The sequence below is a fragment of the Chionomys nivalis genome, chromosome 20 (assembly GCF_950005125.1).
Source record: "Chionomys nivalis chromosome 20, mChiNiv1.1, whole genome shotgun sequence".
In the NCBI taxonomy this organism is placed as follows: Eukaryota; Metazoa; Chordata; class Mammalia; order Rodentia; family Cricetidae; genus Chionomys; species Chionomys nivalis.
Window position 1 is genome coordinate 24779673 of NC_080105.1, and position 17978 is coordinate 24797650.

The 17978-nt window shown below is 35.8% G+C and overlaps 1 protein-coding gene across 1 annotated transcript in view; it reads right to left on the reverse strand.

Moving 5' to 3' along the window:
* Vegfc (vascular endothelial growth factor C) overlaps positions 1-17978 on the reverse strand; it is a 100931-nt gene that overhangs the window by 11692 nt on the left and 71261 nt on the right. The window contains exons 2-4 of the mRNA XM_057752673.1: positions 16093-16294; positions 14028-14218; positions 3366-3517 (exon numbers count right to left, since the gene is read on the reverse strand). Coding sequence (XP_057608656.1) covers positions 3366-3517; positions 14028-14218; positions 16093-16294 — 545 coding nt within the window. The remainder of the gene's footprint in view (positions 1-3365; positions 3518-14027; positions 14219-16092; positions 16295-17978) is intronic.

Sequence of the window (17978 nt, forward strand, 5' to 3'; positions counted from 1 at the left end):
AAACACATGTACATATGTTCTATTTCTATATAGAGAGAATACTGTAGAAACAGACATAAACATTAAAATTTCAAAAAACAATGACCTATGTACACAGGGATTTTAAATTTGCAAAGTGAACATTTCTAGAAATTCCTAAAATGATTTCTTTTGAATTCTAATGAAAAATTATTTCTGATCAGATGGTTTAAGATTGTGTCTTAATCAATTTAATAAGAGTATCCAATGTCTACATTTTTATAAATGTTAGTAAATTATTTTTATGCTTTTCTGTTTATTTATATTTAAAGGAAAGGAACAATGCATGACACTCAAGAATTCAAAGGGAAAATTAGACAATTGGGCAATTAGAGCTGGAAAAAGAAAACGTCATAGCTTTTGAGCTTTTAAGCAATGGGATTGAGGATCTATTACAGATTAATGGACTAAAGATATTGAGTTCTCAAGTCTTAAGTAAAAAGTTCCCTGGGCTATGTATCCTCTGTTCTCTTTAGGAAAAATAAGAGTCCCCACAATAATGAAACTCTACTCTTAAATCCCAATAATTGCAACTTATTACTATCAAACATATTTAGTGTTTTAGGGCCAACATTTTATAACAATTCAGGAATCAAATAAAAGATGAATTATAAACTGTGCTAGAATTTTCTATTTTATAATCCCCTTTTATTTTTCTTTTCAATTGGACACTATCTCAAAGAGTGCCATAATATGATGATTGATTTCAAATAATAATTTGCATCATTTAATGATGCATTAATTACAATTCAAGATGCTTTGACTATATTAAACCTCTACATAACATTTATTAATAAAAGTTCATATTCTATTTTCGTATTTTTATAAAAACATGAGGATTCAGAGATAGGTGTTCACTACTTCAAAATCACAGTCTTAGTCTTTTGATTATTTAATAGCATATTAATTTCATGGATTAAAATCTAATTAAATCATCCCAATTTTGCCACTAGACTTAAATTTCCTTACATCTTTGTGGTCAATGTAGGCATTAACCAACTAAGCAATAAATTCACCACTGGTAACTTTAAGATACTTGTGTCTTTCCAGTCAGTGGTGGCACACACCTTTAATCCCAGTACTCAGGAGGCAGAGGCAGGCAGATCTCTGTGAGTTCAAGGCCAGCCTTGTCTACAGAATGAGTTCCAGGATATTCAAGGCTACACAGGTAAACCTTGTCTTGAAAAGCCAAGATACTGTGTCTTTATATAATACTCACCTCTCTCTCTCTCTCTCTCTCTCTCTCTCTCTCTCTCTCTCTCTCTCTCTCTCTCTCTCTCTCTCTCTCTGTCTTTTTCTACCCTTCCATGATAATACCCTTCTATTTCTATTTTGTAGTACATTGATTTTCCTGTAGTATTTGCCATGGAAACATAATCAGTAATCAATTTAACAGAATATAGTAGCTATGAAATAAGCAAACTACATGTACATGTAATAACACAATTACATCTCTAAAGCCATATGTTAAAAGCACAAAGCAAAGATGCTATCAAATTAACACAGAAGCAATGCTGATTGTTGTATTTTGATGAGACAAATGCAGGGGAAAGGCTTTCATATGAGCTCTAGGAAATGGATGTGGCCTTCGAAAGGAAGAAAAGAAAGAGAACTTACTTCAAGTTAAAGTCATAATAGAAACAAGATACAGAATAGGAAAAGACCTTGTGATCAGGGAACCAAACTTTGTAAAACATAGATGTGGAGAATAATGACAAGAAAGATAACAAAGAGAAAGAATGGTGAGAAACTTGTGCACAATTCCTTAAGCAATAAATAAGCATTATTCTTGCTTGGATAAATCAAATGATGTCTTTTGAAGCTTATTTACAATAGCATACAGGAATGAGGGAAAGAGTTGATATTAAGAGACCGGTTTGTTGCTGATGTGCTAAATCCAACGTCTGCACAGCCTAGAGTGGATGAATGGAAGTGATGACAATTAAATGGCGGTTGGAGATGGATCTCCTCTTCTCCAAGATAATGAATCAGAGTTGTGTGGGATAAAAGAAGAAATTAGTGATAACTGCAACTTCTAAATTTCCAAAGAATATGAGGATTTTGTGATATGAAATAAAGAGAAATAGAAGGGATTGAACTATTCTTTGGGTTTAAGACAGAGCTAACATAATTATATGGAAATAAGATAAGTGTAGAAAATTATTAGAAAACAAATACACGATAAGATCTTCAAATAAAAGTTTGGGAACCATGAACAAAGAGATGATACCTCAAGTTCTCAGAACAGATGCTTTGCCTATGAGAATAGGGTCAAGAAATAAACAGCACTCCAGGGCCTGCATGAATGAGATGAGAGATGGGCCCTGTCAGTTAACAGATGGGTGGCTTTCCTTATATTACTATGGTTTTCTTCAGCGATATCTGCAAGATTTTTTCCAAGCAAAGGTTGGCAGATTTGTACTAATATCAGGCTATCACTGAGTTCCCCTAAAGTGTCCCAAAGAGAGCCACTTATTTGCCAAATTAAGTAGAGCAGGATGAAGAGAACCTTTGGGAAAACCACTCTTAATGCTGTGCATTTTCTGTTGAGGCCCTGATGGTGAGAGTATTTCTTAATATTCTGTAGTCCATCTCATGTGTTTACCAGTGGTGTTGTAGTAAGTGCTAGAATATCATATTATTCACTTGTTGTACCTACTACATACACTAGGAATGATAGAGAACACTGAACTGTATCTCTGTTTGAGAGACTATAGTTCCTAGGATCTAAATGACATAAAAAGTATTCCAATATAAGTTATTCAGTGTCCAAATCAATACTCTGCCTATCCCTTTAATCAAATGATACTCTTTGCTATACTAAAAGACAAGAAAACAACTTGAATGTTAAATGATAGTTTGGATAGTATTTCAAGTAATATGAGAAGAAAATCCAAATAATTAGTAAGATTTCAATAGTCAATCTTGGCTGAAACAAGAAATATGAAGTATATTTCAACTTACATTTTAGTATATCATTATAATATGAGTGGTTAATAATTGTTTTAAACTTAAATCATTAAGGCTTACATTTTGAAGCTTTAGAATAATTTCCAAGTGAATACTCAACTTCACAGACATTAAATCAGTGTGGCTACTTCATTAGTTGTGTGAATGGTGGTGGGATATGCACCATTCTATAGACAGTCTTCTTATGTTGTGAACTACCCTGTCCATACAAGGGGTAGTTCAGTATAAATCTACTTTTATTGGTTAATGTTTTATGTTTTGTATTTGATGAGTAATAGAACAGGCTTTATAAAACTTCCTTAAATAAACTTGGGTTTCTTTGAAGGTAATTTTAACTTAGGAGAAGGTGTAGAAAAACAGACTTAATTCATACTCACTGCGATAGTGTTGCTGGCAGAGAACGTCTAATAATTGAATGAACTTGTCTGTAAACGTCCAGTTTAGACATGCATCGGCAGGAAGTATGATTGGCAAAACTGATTGTGACTGGTTTGGGGCCTTGAGAGAGAGGCACTGTAATTTCAAACAACTACAAAGGGACAAAAAAGAAAAAAAATATTATATAGATGCTACTAAGGACTTCTATGGTAAATGATGGAGTCCACAAGAGTGCATGAAATCAGCTTGTTATGACTTGGAACTATGTAATATAGGCAGAGCCTCCTTAAAGCTTTTAAAATGATAACAAAGTAAAAAAAAGTTTGCTCCTAAATACTGTCTTCCATCAGAAAAATAAGTATTTCAGACGCTGACATCAAATCACTTGCTATAGAGAATATTAAAAATATGATGACCAACTATCAATATATAGATATTATTCTATAGATATATAGATGTTCTATAGACATATAGAACAGAGGAGTGACAGACCCGTATGTTCAAGGAAAAAGAATCGTTTCAGAGTCCAAGATCACTCAGTATCAAGGTCTTAAAAGCCTAGGAATTTAAAATGCAACACAAATTATCTGTAGTGAATATCTTCCTGACTTACGAGCAAAGCTACTGGCCACACAGCCTAGAAATGCTTAGTTAAGTCCTATTTTATGGCAACCACATCCACAGACATAAATTACAGTTATAAAACTCATTTCCATTCCAAAAGAAATTTCTTCTTGAAAGTTTTACACATCTCAGATCTCAAGAATTTACACTTAAAATAAAAACAAGCAATCCATTATTTTGACAAACAAAACTGTGTTATTGCAATCTTGACAGACCTTATAAAAATGGAGCTGAAAATAAAGTAGGGCATGTTATGTGTTGTTGGGCCAGTGTCTGAAGATGAGGTGTAACTAAGGTGTTTTCTGCATTTAGGAACTATAGATCTCAAAAAGGAATGGGGGCGGGTGTAACACATAAACTAAGTGGATTTTGATTCTAAGGTTCATAAGCCAGCTTATTACTAGAAAGAATGGTAGAAGCAAAAGCCTACCCATTAGCTGTAAGATCTACTTATAATAAAACAATGACAGTTGGACGCTGTGTTACTCTGTATTGCTTTAGCAGTCTGAGAAGTGCTCCAAAGGGAGAAATACCTCAGAGCTGTGGAACTTTCTCCATTCCCTGGTTGTAATTTCACGCCATCACATAACATAACAATTACTAACCATGGTTAAAATACATTTGACAGCTTGGGTCACACATTAGGAAGACATTTTCACTGAATATTCAAGAAAGAAATAAAGTTATTTATGGCATCATGGCTGAACCTGAATGAAGATTGTGTAAAGTGATAGAAGCCAGGCCCATATGTACGTGGAAAATCAAGTAACCAGTATCACTGAAATTAAGAATAGAAAGGATGTTTTTCAGAACCTGGGGAGGAATGATAGGACAAGGCTTCAGTAAGATGCTCTGGGGTACTATTTCACAGCAAGGGGACCACTTACAGTCATTGCGTGTTGCATATCTCAAAAAGCAAGAAGTATCCAGTATTTTTGCAGATATAACTTATAAATATTTGAGCACATAGGCTTTTAACCTGATTACACAATGCATACATATTTAAATATTTAGTATACTATCAATACTAATTTCCGTTTTTAATGTAGCTATCAAAATAAACCTAAATTAAAGCAAATGGATGATCTGAAGTATATGATGTGTATTTTCTTTACTTGAAGGGTACATATACATTCAACAATTCAGCTATTTTCTATAAAAAGACATAACATGTGCATGAGTATGGATATAAGATTATACCCAGAAAGGATATTTTTCTTAGTTTCTGTATTCATAAACTACATGCGTTTAGAAAAGTAGTTAAGCTTTTCCAAGAAATATATTTTGTTTTTAATAATCAGTTAACTAAAGACATTGACTGATGTATTACTTTACAAGATTGCTATGAAAATTATGTAACACAGTGTGCATGAACATGATTATGTATATAATTTTCTATAGAGATGCTATTATTTGCATAAATTCTCAAGGCTATGTTTTTTCCAGAATTCTATGTATTTTTCATAGATAATGTATGATTGCAACATGGCCAGAATTATGATTTTGAGCAGTTGTTCTCTGAGCATGCAATTGCTTATGTTGCTGGGATGAAACTTCTCATTTGATCTATAGATAGCTGTTTTAAGAAAGAATTTTGTAGGTTTCCATAAGCAACCACTTTTCTGTTTTTTTTAGAACTTGCACGAAGCCTACAATAACAGTAATCAGCATAGAAGATGTATAGGTTGTGCATCAAAATAGGAATTTAAATATATTTATACATTATTTCTTTAATTTATGTGATACTGGGGACAGAATCTGGGCACTTGCATATGATCTGACACTGAATTGTGCTTCAGTTCTTAATATTTTTATAGTTATATATGATTTTAACTGCATATTTTAATGTAGTTTACATTTTAAAATGATACAAATGATAGCAAGGTCTATAAGTTATCAATAAAGGTGCAATAATGATTATAATAAGCAGATAAATTTTTGTGTCTAGAGCTGTAGGAGAGTTTTCAGTATCAAAGTTATGAAATAAATCATGGCATTGCTGTGATACGAAGTGAGATCATTGGGAATGGAGAGAGGTTGAATATAATAACAGGAACATTAATAGAGGAGGCAGAAACACATAAATATCTTGTGAAAAGATAAGACTAAGTAGGGGGAAAGCCAGGAGGGATATGCAATGGAAGCTGAGCCAAAGAAAGAAAGAAAAACTTGAAAAGGGTGTCTTTGGTTAAGTGTTGGGCAAACAGCTCCTAACCAGAGTGGTAGGGACTGAATGGAGACTAGGAGCACCACAAACAGCTCTGCAGGCAGCTGTTGGGCAGAAGCTGTAAGAGAGGAGCAGAAAAGAGAACTGGAGGACAGGAAGATAAAAACAGTATGCCTGGAAAAGGACTCAGAGGGGGCAGATCACTGGGGAATCTGTTGTTACAGGTTTCCTATTGCAAGCGTTGACATTGGCATACATGATGAGGCAGCACAGACTCCCACAGTGATAGAGAAGATATTTTTGGAGATTATAGCTACATCAAAGGGTTGAATTGCCCTGCCCCAAGCCTTGGCAGTAACATCTCTATCTATGATATTGCTGCCACTCCAAGCTCCATCCACCCTGTTATCCAAGGGGGAAAGGGACCAGAAGGCCACAGTGGGTAGCCTCAGTGATCATGGTACCATTATTTCAACCACATAGACAATATTCACTATCAACGTCTCTCACACGTCTGGGTTGTATTTAGTAGCGAGAGCTTTGAAGAATGTTCTGGTAAGATGGAGGACTGTTGACCTGTGCATTAAGAAAACATATCTTTAGAAAAATCAACACAGCTGTAACCTTTGGAAGGTAGGAAGAGATGTATAATGAATATGTAAAGGTATGAGGTAGCAGGTGAAGAGGCTGAAGATCCTAACACTACAGAGTTGACTCTGTCATAAACTGAGGAGATGTAATAAGCGGCTACAGGGATGTTTTGGGAGTTAACCAAACACAAGGCAAACAAAATCACAATGAACATTTTCACAGTTCACTGTGGCTAAGCAGGGAATGGGGAAGCTGAATTGAGTCCACCTGACCTACAGGGGTAATTAGGATGAAATAAGACACTTTCATTCCAAAGACAAGATTTTCAGGGGGCTTTATTCATTCTATGGTTGATTATATCAGTGACAGGCTAGGGATCCCAGGAAAGATTTGACTAACATGCCAAGTAGAAGGATTCTTAATACTTAAGTTTTATCCATCTATCAACATCAAAAACATTGCCAATTATGTGAGTGTACTAAGGCTAACTTTTGCTGGATACTCAAGAGGCTTCTCGAGTTTCCAATTTCCTTCTCTATTGCCCTGTATGTGTATGTCGATGGAAAGCTGTCTTACATTTTAAATTATTGTAAACTTGCTCATTTGCATGTTAATTTGTGATTTTTTTCTATAATTGACAAACTCAATATTACTTACATACATAGGCCTCTTTTCTTAATCAGATGATATGCTTTCAAAGCATATACTTTAAAAAACAAGTAATCACTACAAGCACATTTTTAAAATGCATGTGCCACTCTCTAATTAAATGTGCACACTCTTCAAATAGTTGGTTGCTTTTGTCTTTAGGCAATCCCCAGTATAAAACAACACCCAAGAGCTTGAGGTTTTAAGGAATACCAGACATTGGGTAGAGTCTTGGAATTGCCATGTGTGAGTATAGCTTAGGAATGGTGATTTTAATCCTAAGCATCCATTCCGAATAGTGATGAGTAGTGATGAGTCTGGATTCTGTCTTCTCCCTGCTCCTCTTTTTAAAAACCATAATAAGAGATTAATGTGAAACTTTGTTGAATGGATTCTGATGTTTATTTTTCTTTATTTCTGTTTAAACTATTTTCTTTATTCTGATCATCAATAATTATTAATTGAGTGTCTCTAAACTGGAAAGATCCTAAATGGAATTCCCAGATGATAGTCATCAACACGATGCTCATGGTTAACAATATTATCACTAAGGGTGAATGGCAGCACAGATACCACGGGAGAATTTTTAAGGTACCACATTGTTTCTAACAAATGCTCTTAGTAAACAAGAATCTGCAGTGTAAACTCCATGTGAAGTTTCTCTGTCTATGTAAAATATGAACAGTTAACTACAATCATCTGTCAGTAGAGTCATGACCTACATAAAAATACTGATGTTTGAAACAGTAAGTGGACTCTATCATGATTTATTACTGTTCTCACACCGGTGTCACATTAATTTGCATTTTAATCTGTACCTAGTAGCATTTTTTATTCACTTAAGTCCAAAGTAAAAAACTCAGGCACTGTGTGCAGAATTAAATAATAGTCCCTATCTAGTGTGTCTATTTAGTAGGTGCTAAAATATAACACGATCTACTCAAAAATGTGATGAATTGCAGTCTAATATAAATAAATAAAACAGTTTTATGCTACAAAGAAAGTATTTCCCGAACAATACATAATATTAATTTATATTTGAGTGGTATTTAAATTTATATTTAAGTGGTAAAAATAATTTTATGAACAGATGTTATATATGTTTACATGTTTGGTTTGGCTTTGGGATAGATTTTAAAAGGTTTAAAAGGTTTTAAAAGATTTAAGAAGGTTTTCCTTAACGTCTGAAAATGGAAAAGCTTCTGATTTTATATTCTGCCATTACGTGCTAAGTAAAGAGAAATGGAAAATATTGCTGACGTTAGGTTCCCTGATGTTATCTACTGGCATTCTTTAGTAAGAATCTGTAATGGTCAACTCTCACCAACAAGAATGGACTTCAAGTAAAGCACACTTTGGAACAATAGTGTTTACCCAGCATAGCAACTGCTGCAGATCACCACTTCCCATCTCCATACATTACAGGCTGGCCAAGAAAAAGCGCAGAACGTCTTCACTGGGAATTAACTAGGCTACAGTGCATTACTAATCTCAACAAGAATATTTTTGAACAGAAATATAATCACAAATTGAGACTTTTCAACCATCTTCATATCTGAAATGTAATTCGCGTTTCCTCTAACAATCCTAACTTTTAGTACACTCAACATAAACTGTGTGTCTGGAGGCTGTAATAGCAATAGGAAAATCAGACTTAAAATTGCGAAACATTTAATTCTTAAAAATGGGAAGAGATGAAAGTTCAAAGCTGAGCTTAGTGGTTAAGCTTAGTGTTTCAGCGGCACACACAGCCATTCAAAGATTGTGGAACATAGATGTTTCTGGAAGGAAAAGCAGAGAGAAGACAGAGCTTCTCAAGATACTGTCATGCATGAAATGCATACACTGAGTTACATATAAACCCCAATTTAGGAGTTTCAGAGTATGTGATAAATTTTTAACAAAGCAATATCGTTATTTGACCGAGTAGTATTTTTTTCAGAGATGTCTTTATTACTCTCTTCTGGAAAATAGAATTATTGCAAAACTTCCTGATAACTCTTCCTGGCCAAGAGCCCTTTCTCCCCATCAAGATAAAACCTGTTTTCTAACAACTGTACTTGACAAATACTAACATGTTAAAGGTACAAGACAAATAATATTCTAGTTATCAAATTCACAAATATACATGAGTTGAATAAATTAATCTTTCACACTACTGCAGCATTCTGAAAAAAATGTTTCTAACTGCAGTACAAAAAATAGTGCCCATTTTTATTATAAAGTTCAATTTTATACTAAGGCAGAAATATAGCGCTACAAAGAAATTATGATACCTTTTCTTTAAATATAAACTATAAAGCAATAATTTTGTCAACACCTATGCTTATATGACTTCTTTTTTTTTAATTTGGTTTTTCGAGACAGGGTTTCTCTGTGTAACAGTCCTACTTGTCTTGCAACTAACTTTAGTAGACCAGGCTGGCCTCGAACCCACAGAGATCTGCCTGCCTCTGCCTCCTAAGTGCTGGGATTAAAGGCGTGACCTTATATGATTTCTATAAAAATTCTAAACATAAATTGAGAATTTTTGAGATGGAAATACAGTATTTTAACTCCTGTTGGCCAGGCAGATAGCTCTGGCTTAATACTATCGCATATACAAAAAGGGCCCAGTTTCTTGAGCGCAAAAGTCAGGTCTTTCAGTGAGATCCATGGTCCTAGTTACTTTCCTTCCTGTACTCCCATCTTTAAAATGACATTTTGGGCAAATGGGAACCTTCAGGAGCTTCTCACACCAAGCATGTGGCTTCAAAGCACCCACCTTCCTTCTGTCTCTACTTTCATCTCCAAATAACTTTTACTTCCGGCACAAATCGCTTTAGCTTTCTGTTTTATCACCTAAATATACAACTTCAAAGAAGAAAATACACTTAGAGAATGTTTCTGCAGGAGTTTAAGACGGCATCCAATCTGTGTGTTCCTAGGTGTTTAACGGGGAAGCCTCTGAAGCAGTTGGTATTGATTACTTCAGGTTGGAATGCTCAGCCCATGTGGTTTGACTTTACAACTAGAAACGGGCTTCCTCGTGCATTCTGATAACCTGCCCTTCACAGAGACCTATACAAACATTTCTATTTCTCCATTATAAAAAAATCAACAATCAGAGCACAACACCGGAAGCCCCGGTGGTCTTAAAATCTATATGACTCACACAGGTGACTAGGACTGCTCAAATATGTGTCTGAAACTTTAACAAAACAAAACAAAAACTTGGGTATTTTGTTTATTTGTGGTTTTTTTCTTTTATGTTAAAGAAATTTGGCAGTAAAAGCCTATTTCTTTTCATTGAAGAGAAATCTTTACACATGCTCATGTGTAAATTAGTAAGATTGTTTTAGGAGAAATTTTTTAAGTAGAAGATTTAGCAAATTGTATTAAAAAGCAAAATACATCTGAGTATTCCATCCTGCCCTTGGGAGTTTTATGCTCTAGCTACTTAGGATGGCTCACTGAATGCACTTCCATAAACCTGTGCAGTTCTCCTTCGTAATACTTGTACTACTTTTACTGACATCATAAATATTTTTATTTTACAAGCTTAGTTTTAATTATGTGTACGTGTGTGTGTCTGGGGAGGCATGTATATTAGAGAAGTATATTAGGATTCCTTGAAGCTGGTTATAGATCTTTGTGAACCATCAGGTCTTGGCGTTGGGAATTAAACTCTGGTCCTGTATGTATAAGATCAGCACTCTTAACCTCTGAGTTATTTCTCCAGTCTCAGACACTAATCATCTTGACCATATACAAAATCTTACTTGGACAGGATGTATATGTCGCAACTTCCTGTAAAACACAATGGGATGCTACTTATTTATGTGAATTTATGTCATATTCATTGTTTTAGTCTAAGGAAAGCATGCTTTTACAAAATAAGAAGTCATGGCTGAGACAAATAATGGATTCTGATTTTACATTGGTATTTATTTTTCTATTCCGAAAAATAAAGTTGCTATTAAAAAGCACATTAGGCTTCACTTCAAATAAAAATTAGCAGCATGGTGCTTTCTCAAAAATCAAAAGCAACAGACCCAGTCACTTCACTAGATAGAATTCTAGGTGCAACATGATTCTAATTATCTGCACCTTTTAGTGCTTTCAAATTCCTGAAACCAGCACACCGCAAACTCGGCCTCCGACCTGGAAGTAACATCTTTTCGCTCAAGTATTCATTCTACTCAGCCAAGTGTTTAGCACACGTCAAAGACTGCACTGTATTCTCTAGGTTAATAAACACACAGGTTTTGTTTTTCTGGAATTAAGGGGAAAGAATAAAAAATAAGAAGTAAACAAATGGCAAATTCGACAGAGGATGTGATGATGGGAAATGGCAGGTAAGAAAAAAAGTTATGGAATAATACAGCGCGATGTCATGGAAATGTGGAAACAGTTTCTGTGAGTGACTCTAAGGGCGAGCAGAGCCTCGCGGGATGAATGGAGACTTGGGGAAGAACACATAAGGAGACGTTTCTGACAGGGTGCACAACACTGAAATGACTGACAGGTGAGCAGCCACGTGACCCGGGTCAGAAGACTACGAGTAGCAGTGAAGAGCAGCTCTTGCGGGCAGAAGCAAAGTGAGACGGGAGCTGAGAGTGAGGAATTACGGCGGGCCTGGCAAATCACGTCTTAATGAAGGGAACGATAAAAGCAGTCAGCTTGCAGTCTTTGTAGGTGAGAAGACATGCTTTTCTGGGTATTCCAATAGTCAAACACGAGCCAATCAGTACACTGGAAAGATGCTGGTCGGGACTCAACAATACAGGGCTTCTGAAAAGAGTTTATGTCCCTACATAATGTTGCAAGTATGTTGGAAGGAACTAAGCATGGATGTGGGACAGCAGCTATTAGATCCATGTTTTATGGTCCTAGTGAGAGATAAATGTGGGCTACATTAGAGTTTAGACATAATCGGGGTTCCGGAGATAATTGGAAGTTAAGTTTATTAGTGGAACTGTTGATTAAACTTTTCGTTAAAAGAATACTTGGCTTGACCAAACTGATAACAGCGTGACAACAAAAACAGAGGGAAATGGGGGAGAATGAGATTGACTTAGTTGCTTCTCAGGCAGTCATAGACATACTGACAGACTTTCTAGGAGGAAGCTGAGTCACAGCTTTAAGTATGGATTATGGAAATCAGGAGAGATTTGGAATGAATCACTGTGAAAAGCAAACACGGAAGATGGGAGACCATGAGTGTGCAACTGGATAAGAGGAGTCTTCAGACAAATGTTAACTGGTTCCCAGCTTTCTTAAATCGCCATGTTTCCATTGTCATTGCACATCAAGGTGCCTTTGCTGCTCTTCCCTGTTAGTGCGATGGTATCCTTTCTGCCATCCATACTTTAGTTTCCTCTCTTCCGCATCTATCCCGTTACCATGGTTACCCACCATGCTTTTATAAAAAGCACAAGTCTAATGTTGTCATTCTCCAACTTCAAGGTCGTTAACTGAGCCCCATTGCTTTTAGAATAAGATTATCATACTCATCAGGGTCTGATGGCTACCCTGTAATTTACCCTTTAGAATCTCCTTCTATAATATATTCTGACTCTTTTTGTATGATCAATGTTCTAGGCTCTCTTCAGTTCTTATGGATCACCTAGTCCCCTCTGTTCTAGTGATTCCACATATACCTTTTAGTTAGACTTAAAGATTAGTGTTTAACTGGAAAGACCAGTAAGAATTGAGGGAATAGTCTTACTTTCTCCCGTCAATGAGATTATCCTAAAATATCTGATGTTGTTGATCAACTAAAGCGTGTATTCAATTAAAACATCAATTCTATGCAATTTTACATCATGCAAATCAAATCACAGTTTAAAATTTTGATTGTACCACTAAAAGTGATTATTTTCCTTTGTATTTTGAGAGCATATTTTTGCTACATTTCTAAAGCCAGAGGCTTTAAACATTTAAAAGTGCTTGGTCAGTAATTGAAAGTGGTTATTCTCTCTCTCTCTCCCTCTCCCCCTCTCTCTCTCTCTGTATACATGTTGTATGTATGTATGTGTGTGTGCAAGTGTGTGTACACATAACAACCAGATGTTAACCTCAGGTATAATACCTCCAAAGCCATCTACTGTGTTACTAGAGACAGTGTCTATCACAGAGACCTGGGACTTACTGGTTAGCCTGGCTGCTATTGAGCCTATCTCTCCCTCCTTAGCACAGGTACTATAAACCCCTATCACTGTACAGTGGAGACTGAACTCAGAAACTGTGCTTTCAAATTAAGTGTAACAAATGAGTTATCCCTCTAGTCCCCAATGACGGATATTCTTAAAGTTCACCACAAACGCGGCTATGAATAAATGTATACACAATGTAAGTAGCCATACATGTCCTATATGCAGCATATATGCATATGATTTACTGTCATGCATATTGTTTTCTTGATGAGACTTCAATATATGAGCAGAGTTTATAATGCATGAATTTCTTCCCTTGTGAAACTGTAGCACCCAAACCACAATATGATCAATATATTTACTTCATTTTCCAAATAAAACCTAAGAACCATTCTACAGGAAGTAAGTCACTATAATGGGATCAGAGGTATATGCTCCTATTCCCCTGATCACTTAGAGGGCTCTAAAGGAGAACTGAGGTATGCAATACCTACCGTCTTGCTGAGGTAACCTGTGCTGGTGTTCATGCATTGCAGCCCCTCGCTGTTGCAGCAGCCCCCACATCTGTAGACGGACACACATGGAGGTTTAAAGAAGGTGTTTGTGGCTGCTCCAAACTCCTTCCCCACATCTATACACACCTCACGTGGCATGCATTGAGTCTTTCTCCACTCATTATCAATACCTGTCGAGTCATAGGGAAGTCCATAAGTTACACAGAAGCCACCAAGTGAGAAACAAAGCCTACAGCATTGGAAACTTACTCCTATTTGACTTCAGATTTTAATATTTTGTGTAGGAATCGGAACGTAAGACAAGATTTAGGAGAATTAGCTGGGGAAGTTTCCTTTTAAAATGATTTCTTCAGGGAGGTAACAAAAATAGATTTAAATTAAGGATTTAAAAAATTACACCACTATCATAACACATATGTTTGGTTCTCCTTGCTTAAAAAAGGGAAATTTAATATATGGAGGCTTACAAGTTGTGCCATGCTCTTTGCCTGCCATGTGCAACTTCTGTGGTCATGAAACAAATGTAAACAAAATGTTTTTGTTTTTCTTTTTAAACTGAGAAGTAAATGAAAAGAAAACTATGGTTTTGGTGTCAATTCAAAGCTCATTTTCACACAAGCTTTCCAGCAATTATGAATAATGTCATGACAGTGGCAATGTGCAAGGCAAAGTTATTTTCTACCTATTATGACTTGTAACCTAAACTGACTCTTTTCAGGAACATCAAAGTTCTTATCCCCTTCATGCTATCTTTTGGACCTCTGCTTCCAATAAGATGTTGGCTTACTTGTGACATTATTGACTCTGTATTATATTAAAAATGATGCCGTTCCTGAGTGTTGTAGTTTATTTCTTCCATATTTCCTCTAAACCTTTTCAAGGATAATAAAATATGGGTTATCCCAGCATGATTCCTGTTAATTTGTTTGGTTTTGCTTTAAACATACTTTGCACTATCAAATTGTATGTGTGTGGTGGGGTGCATGCCATGCACAGGCTAGAGGGAGATGCTGAGATCTCTTCCGTTCTCTACCTTATTATCTTGAGATAGGTTTCCCCAGTGAACCAGAAACTCTGTTTAGGCTAGGCTGGCTGGCCTCTTAGTTCACAGGACTTCCCATTGTTTGTTCTCTGCAATGCTGAGGTTTTAGGCACTCCTAACTATGCATACTTTTACATAAGTGCTGGGCATTCAAATTCAGGTCTTCATGCTTGTAAAGACAACTTTCTTACTCCTTGAGTTATCTCCCTGACCCCAATATCAAATGTTAAAACAAAGTAATATTTAAAACTAAAAAAAACTTTTTGTTAATTGGCCTGCCAACTCCTATTATGTCATTTTATACAACATCATAATTTTGTGAGCTATTATGGTAGATATTCATCTACTTCATAAAGGGAAACTCTGAGTCAGTTATTTCTGAGGTGATATGAGAGCATGTAGCTTTCGGAAGGTGATGTGGATTAGCAACTACTTTCCTTTCACTGTTTTTAAGTGTTTGTGTGTGTGCGTGCATGTGCATGTGTGTGCGTGCGTCTGTCTGTCTGCCTGTCTGTGAAAATTGTGCCCAGAGTGTTATGTACCTTATGCACAATGGATAAACATTCTAATGTTCTAACACAAAAGTTAAATTAAGCATATCCCCCCCAAAAGGAAATGCATGCACTGCTTTTTCCTAATATACAAATTTTCTTGAAATGCAAACACTTAAACTAATCTAAGTTACTGAAACAAATTAAAACAGTATAGAAAATTTAAGTATTTTCAAATGTTTGCAGTGATCTACAGTCTTAATTCCCAAAACAAATATTTGTTGATATGTATATGTCTTCTAGCTGTGAATTTCAAGAAATCATCTAACTATGTAAAACAAGTTCCCGAAGTGTTTTATTCAAAGTAATTCCACTGATTTTTATTTTCTTTCTTTCTTTCTTTTTTTTAGCAGGGGAAACTTAAAGTATATTGAGCTGGAAGCAAAGGCCCACACCATTATCATTACTGATGAACACATGAGTCTTCTTGCACTTTGCTGCCCATACTTACTTTTCAGGATCTCTGTGTTATAATGTGCAGCAGCAAATTTGATAGTGTCCCCTGTCCTTGTGTTAAGGGTAGGCTGCTGCCAGCTGCCCTTCCTCAGCTGGCACTTGTACATTTTCCAGTAGTCTGGGTACAGGACCGACATGAGCTCATCTACACTGGATACTGCCCGAAGCTGCTCCTCCAGGTCTTTGCCTGCGAAAGCCTGTCAAGAGAAAAGCACGCGATCAAGACTTCACCAGGCTGAGAGTTTAGGAAGACAAACTCAAAACCCTTCTGCCTTAATATGACAGACACAGAATCTGCTAATAAACGTCTTATCAACAAATCTTGACTTGCTTAAATTTTTATGGTAGAACTGAATTCATATTAATATTTAATGTCTCTGAATCAGCACAATTAAATTGTATTTGGTTTTAAGACAGATACTGTGAATATGATTTTTGAATGATTTTAATTTTTTTGTTGTATAACAGCTGTTTTGCATACTGACAAATGTGTTGGCTTACAAACTTATTCATGGTCTTGAAGATCATGATGGAGAAATCTATAAATAAAGCTCCTGAAAACTTATGAACACTAGACCGACAGTGGTGGAGTCCCCATGGGACCGAACTCAGCCCTTCATATATGGGAAATAGTGGTGAAGTTTGGACTATATGTGAGGTACCCGGCAATAGGATCAGGATCCATCCCTGGTGCATGAGCTACCTTATTGGTGCCATTCCCTATGATGGGATGCCATGCTCAGCCTTAATGCAGCGAGGAGGGGCTTGGTCCTGCCTCAACTTAATGTGCAAGACTTTGTTGACTTCATAAAAGCCCTTACCCGTTAGGAGGAGTGGATGGTGGATGGACAGGAGTAGAGGTGCGGGGGAAAGATAGAGTAAGGGAGAGAACTGTGAATGGAATGTAAAATGAAATTTAAAAAATAAAGCAAAATAAAAAATTACCACATACACATTGCCCATCTACATATATAAACAAAATGAGATAACTTCCTTCTAAAGTTATACACCAGCATCTATACAACTAGTCTCTAAACATGTAGTCTTTAAAATATGTACATATTAATTTTAATTGAAATATAATTACATAACAGACTTTAAAAGTTGGATTGAAGGCCGCTTGATTCCTAGCACTAAGAAAAAGGGAAAAGGCTGGACCAGTTATGGCAGCATGACATAAAAACTTGAAGTTGAACTTTAGAGGAAATCTTAGCATCACTGAAAAGTGACACAATATCATAACTTCCCAGTCTATATACATGGTATATTTGCTTGAGGAAAACCTCACAAATGACACAAAACTCAAGAATCAAAAGTTTGGAGATACAAAATGTTTAGCGAGGGAGACAACCGTTTTTAAGACAAAATGACTGAATGACTGTCTATTAGATGACATCTGTGACAATAGCTTCCTAGAATATGAAAATACCAAGAGCATGTATGTCAAGACATAATGCTCACACACACACACATATATTTATATATATATGAATATATTGTTTGCCAATCAATCCTTAGTAAGGTTAGAGGATAAAACAGTAATCAGATATATTTTTAAAACTGCCAAGTGCAATAAAATGTCATAATGCTTCTATTAGTATCTAATTGTTACATAGCCTCTAGAAAATGAGGAACAGTGGGGGACTGTCGTGACAGGAAGGTTGCTAGAGCTCTTTCCCTACGACTCTGCTAAGACTACAGTCAACTTCTGACCTTATCAAATCACAGAGAAATGCAGAATAGGTCATGTTGCCTGTTCTGCCAAAGTATACATGCAAACTCACTGTAAGTCTGTTCATACATGAATGTGAATAAGTATTATATAGAAAATAAAGAATTGCTCAAACAGGTTGTGAAAAACAACAGAAATTACATTACAAA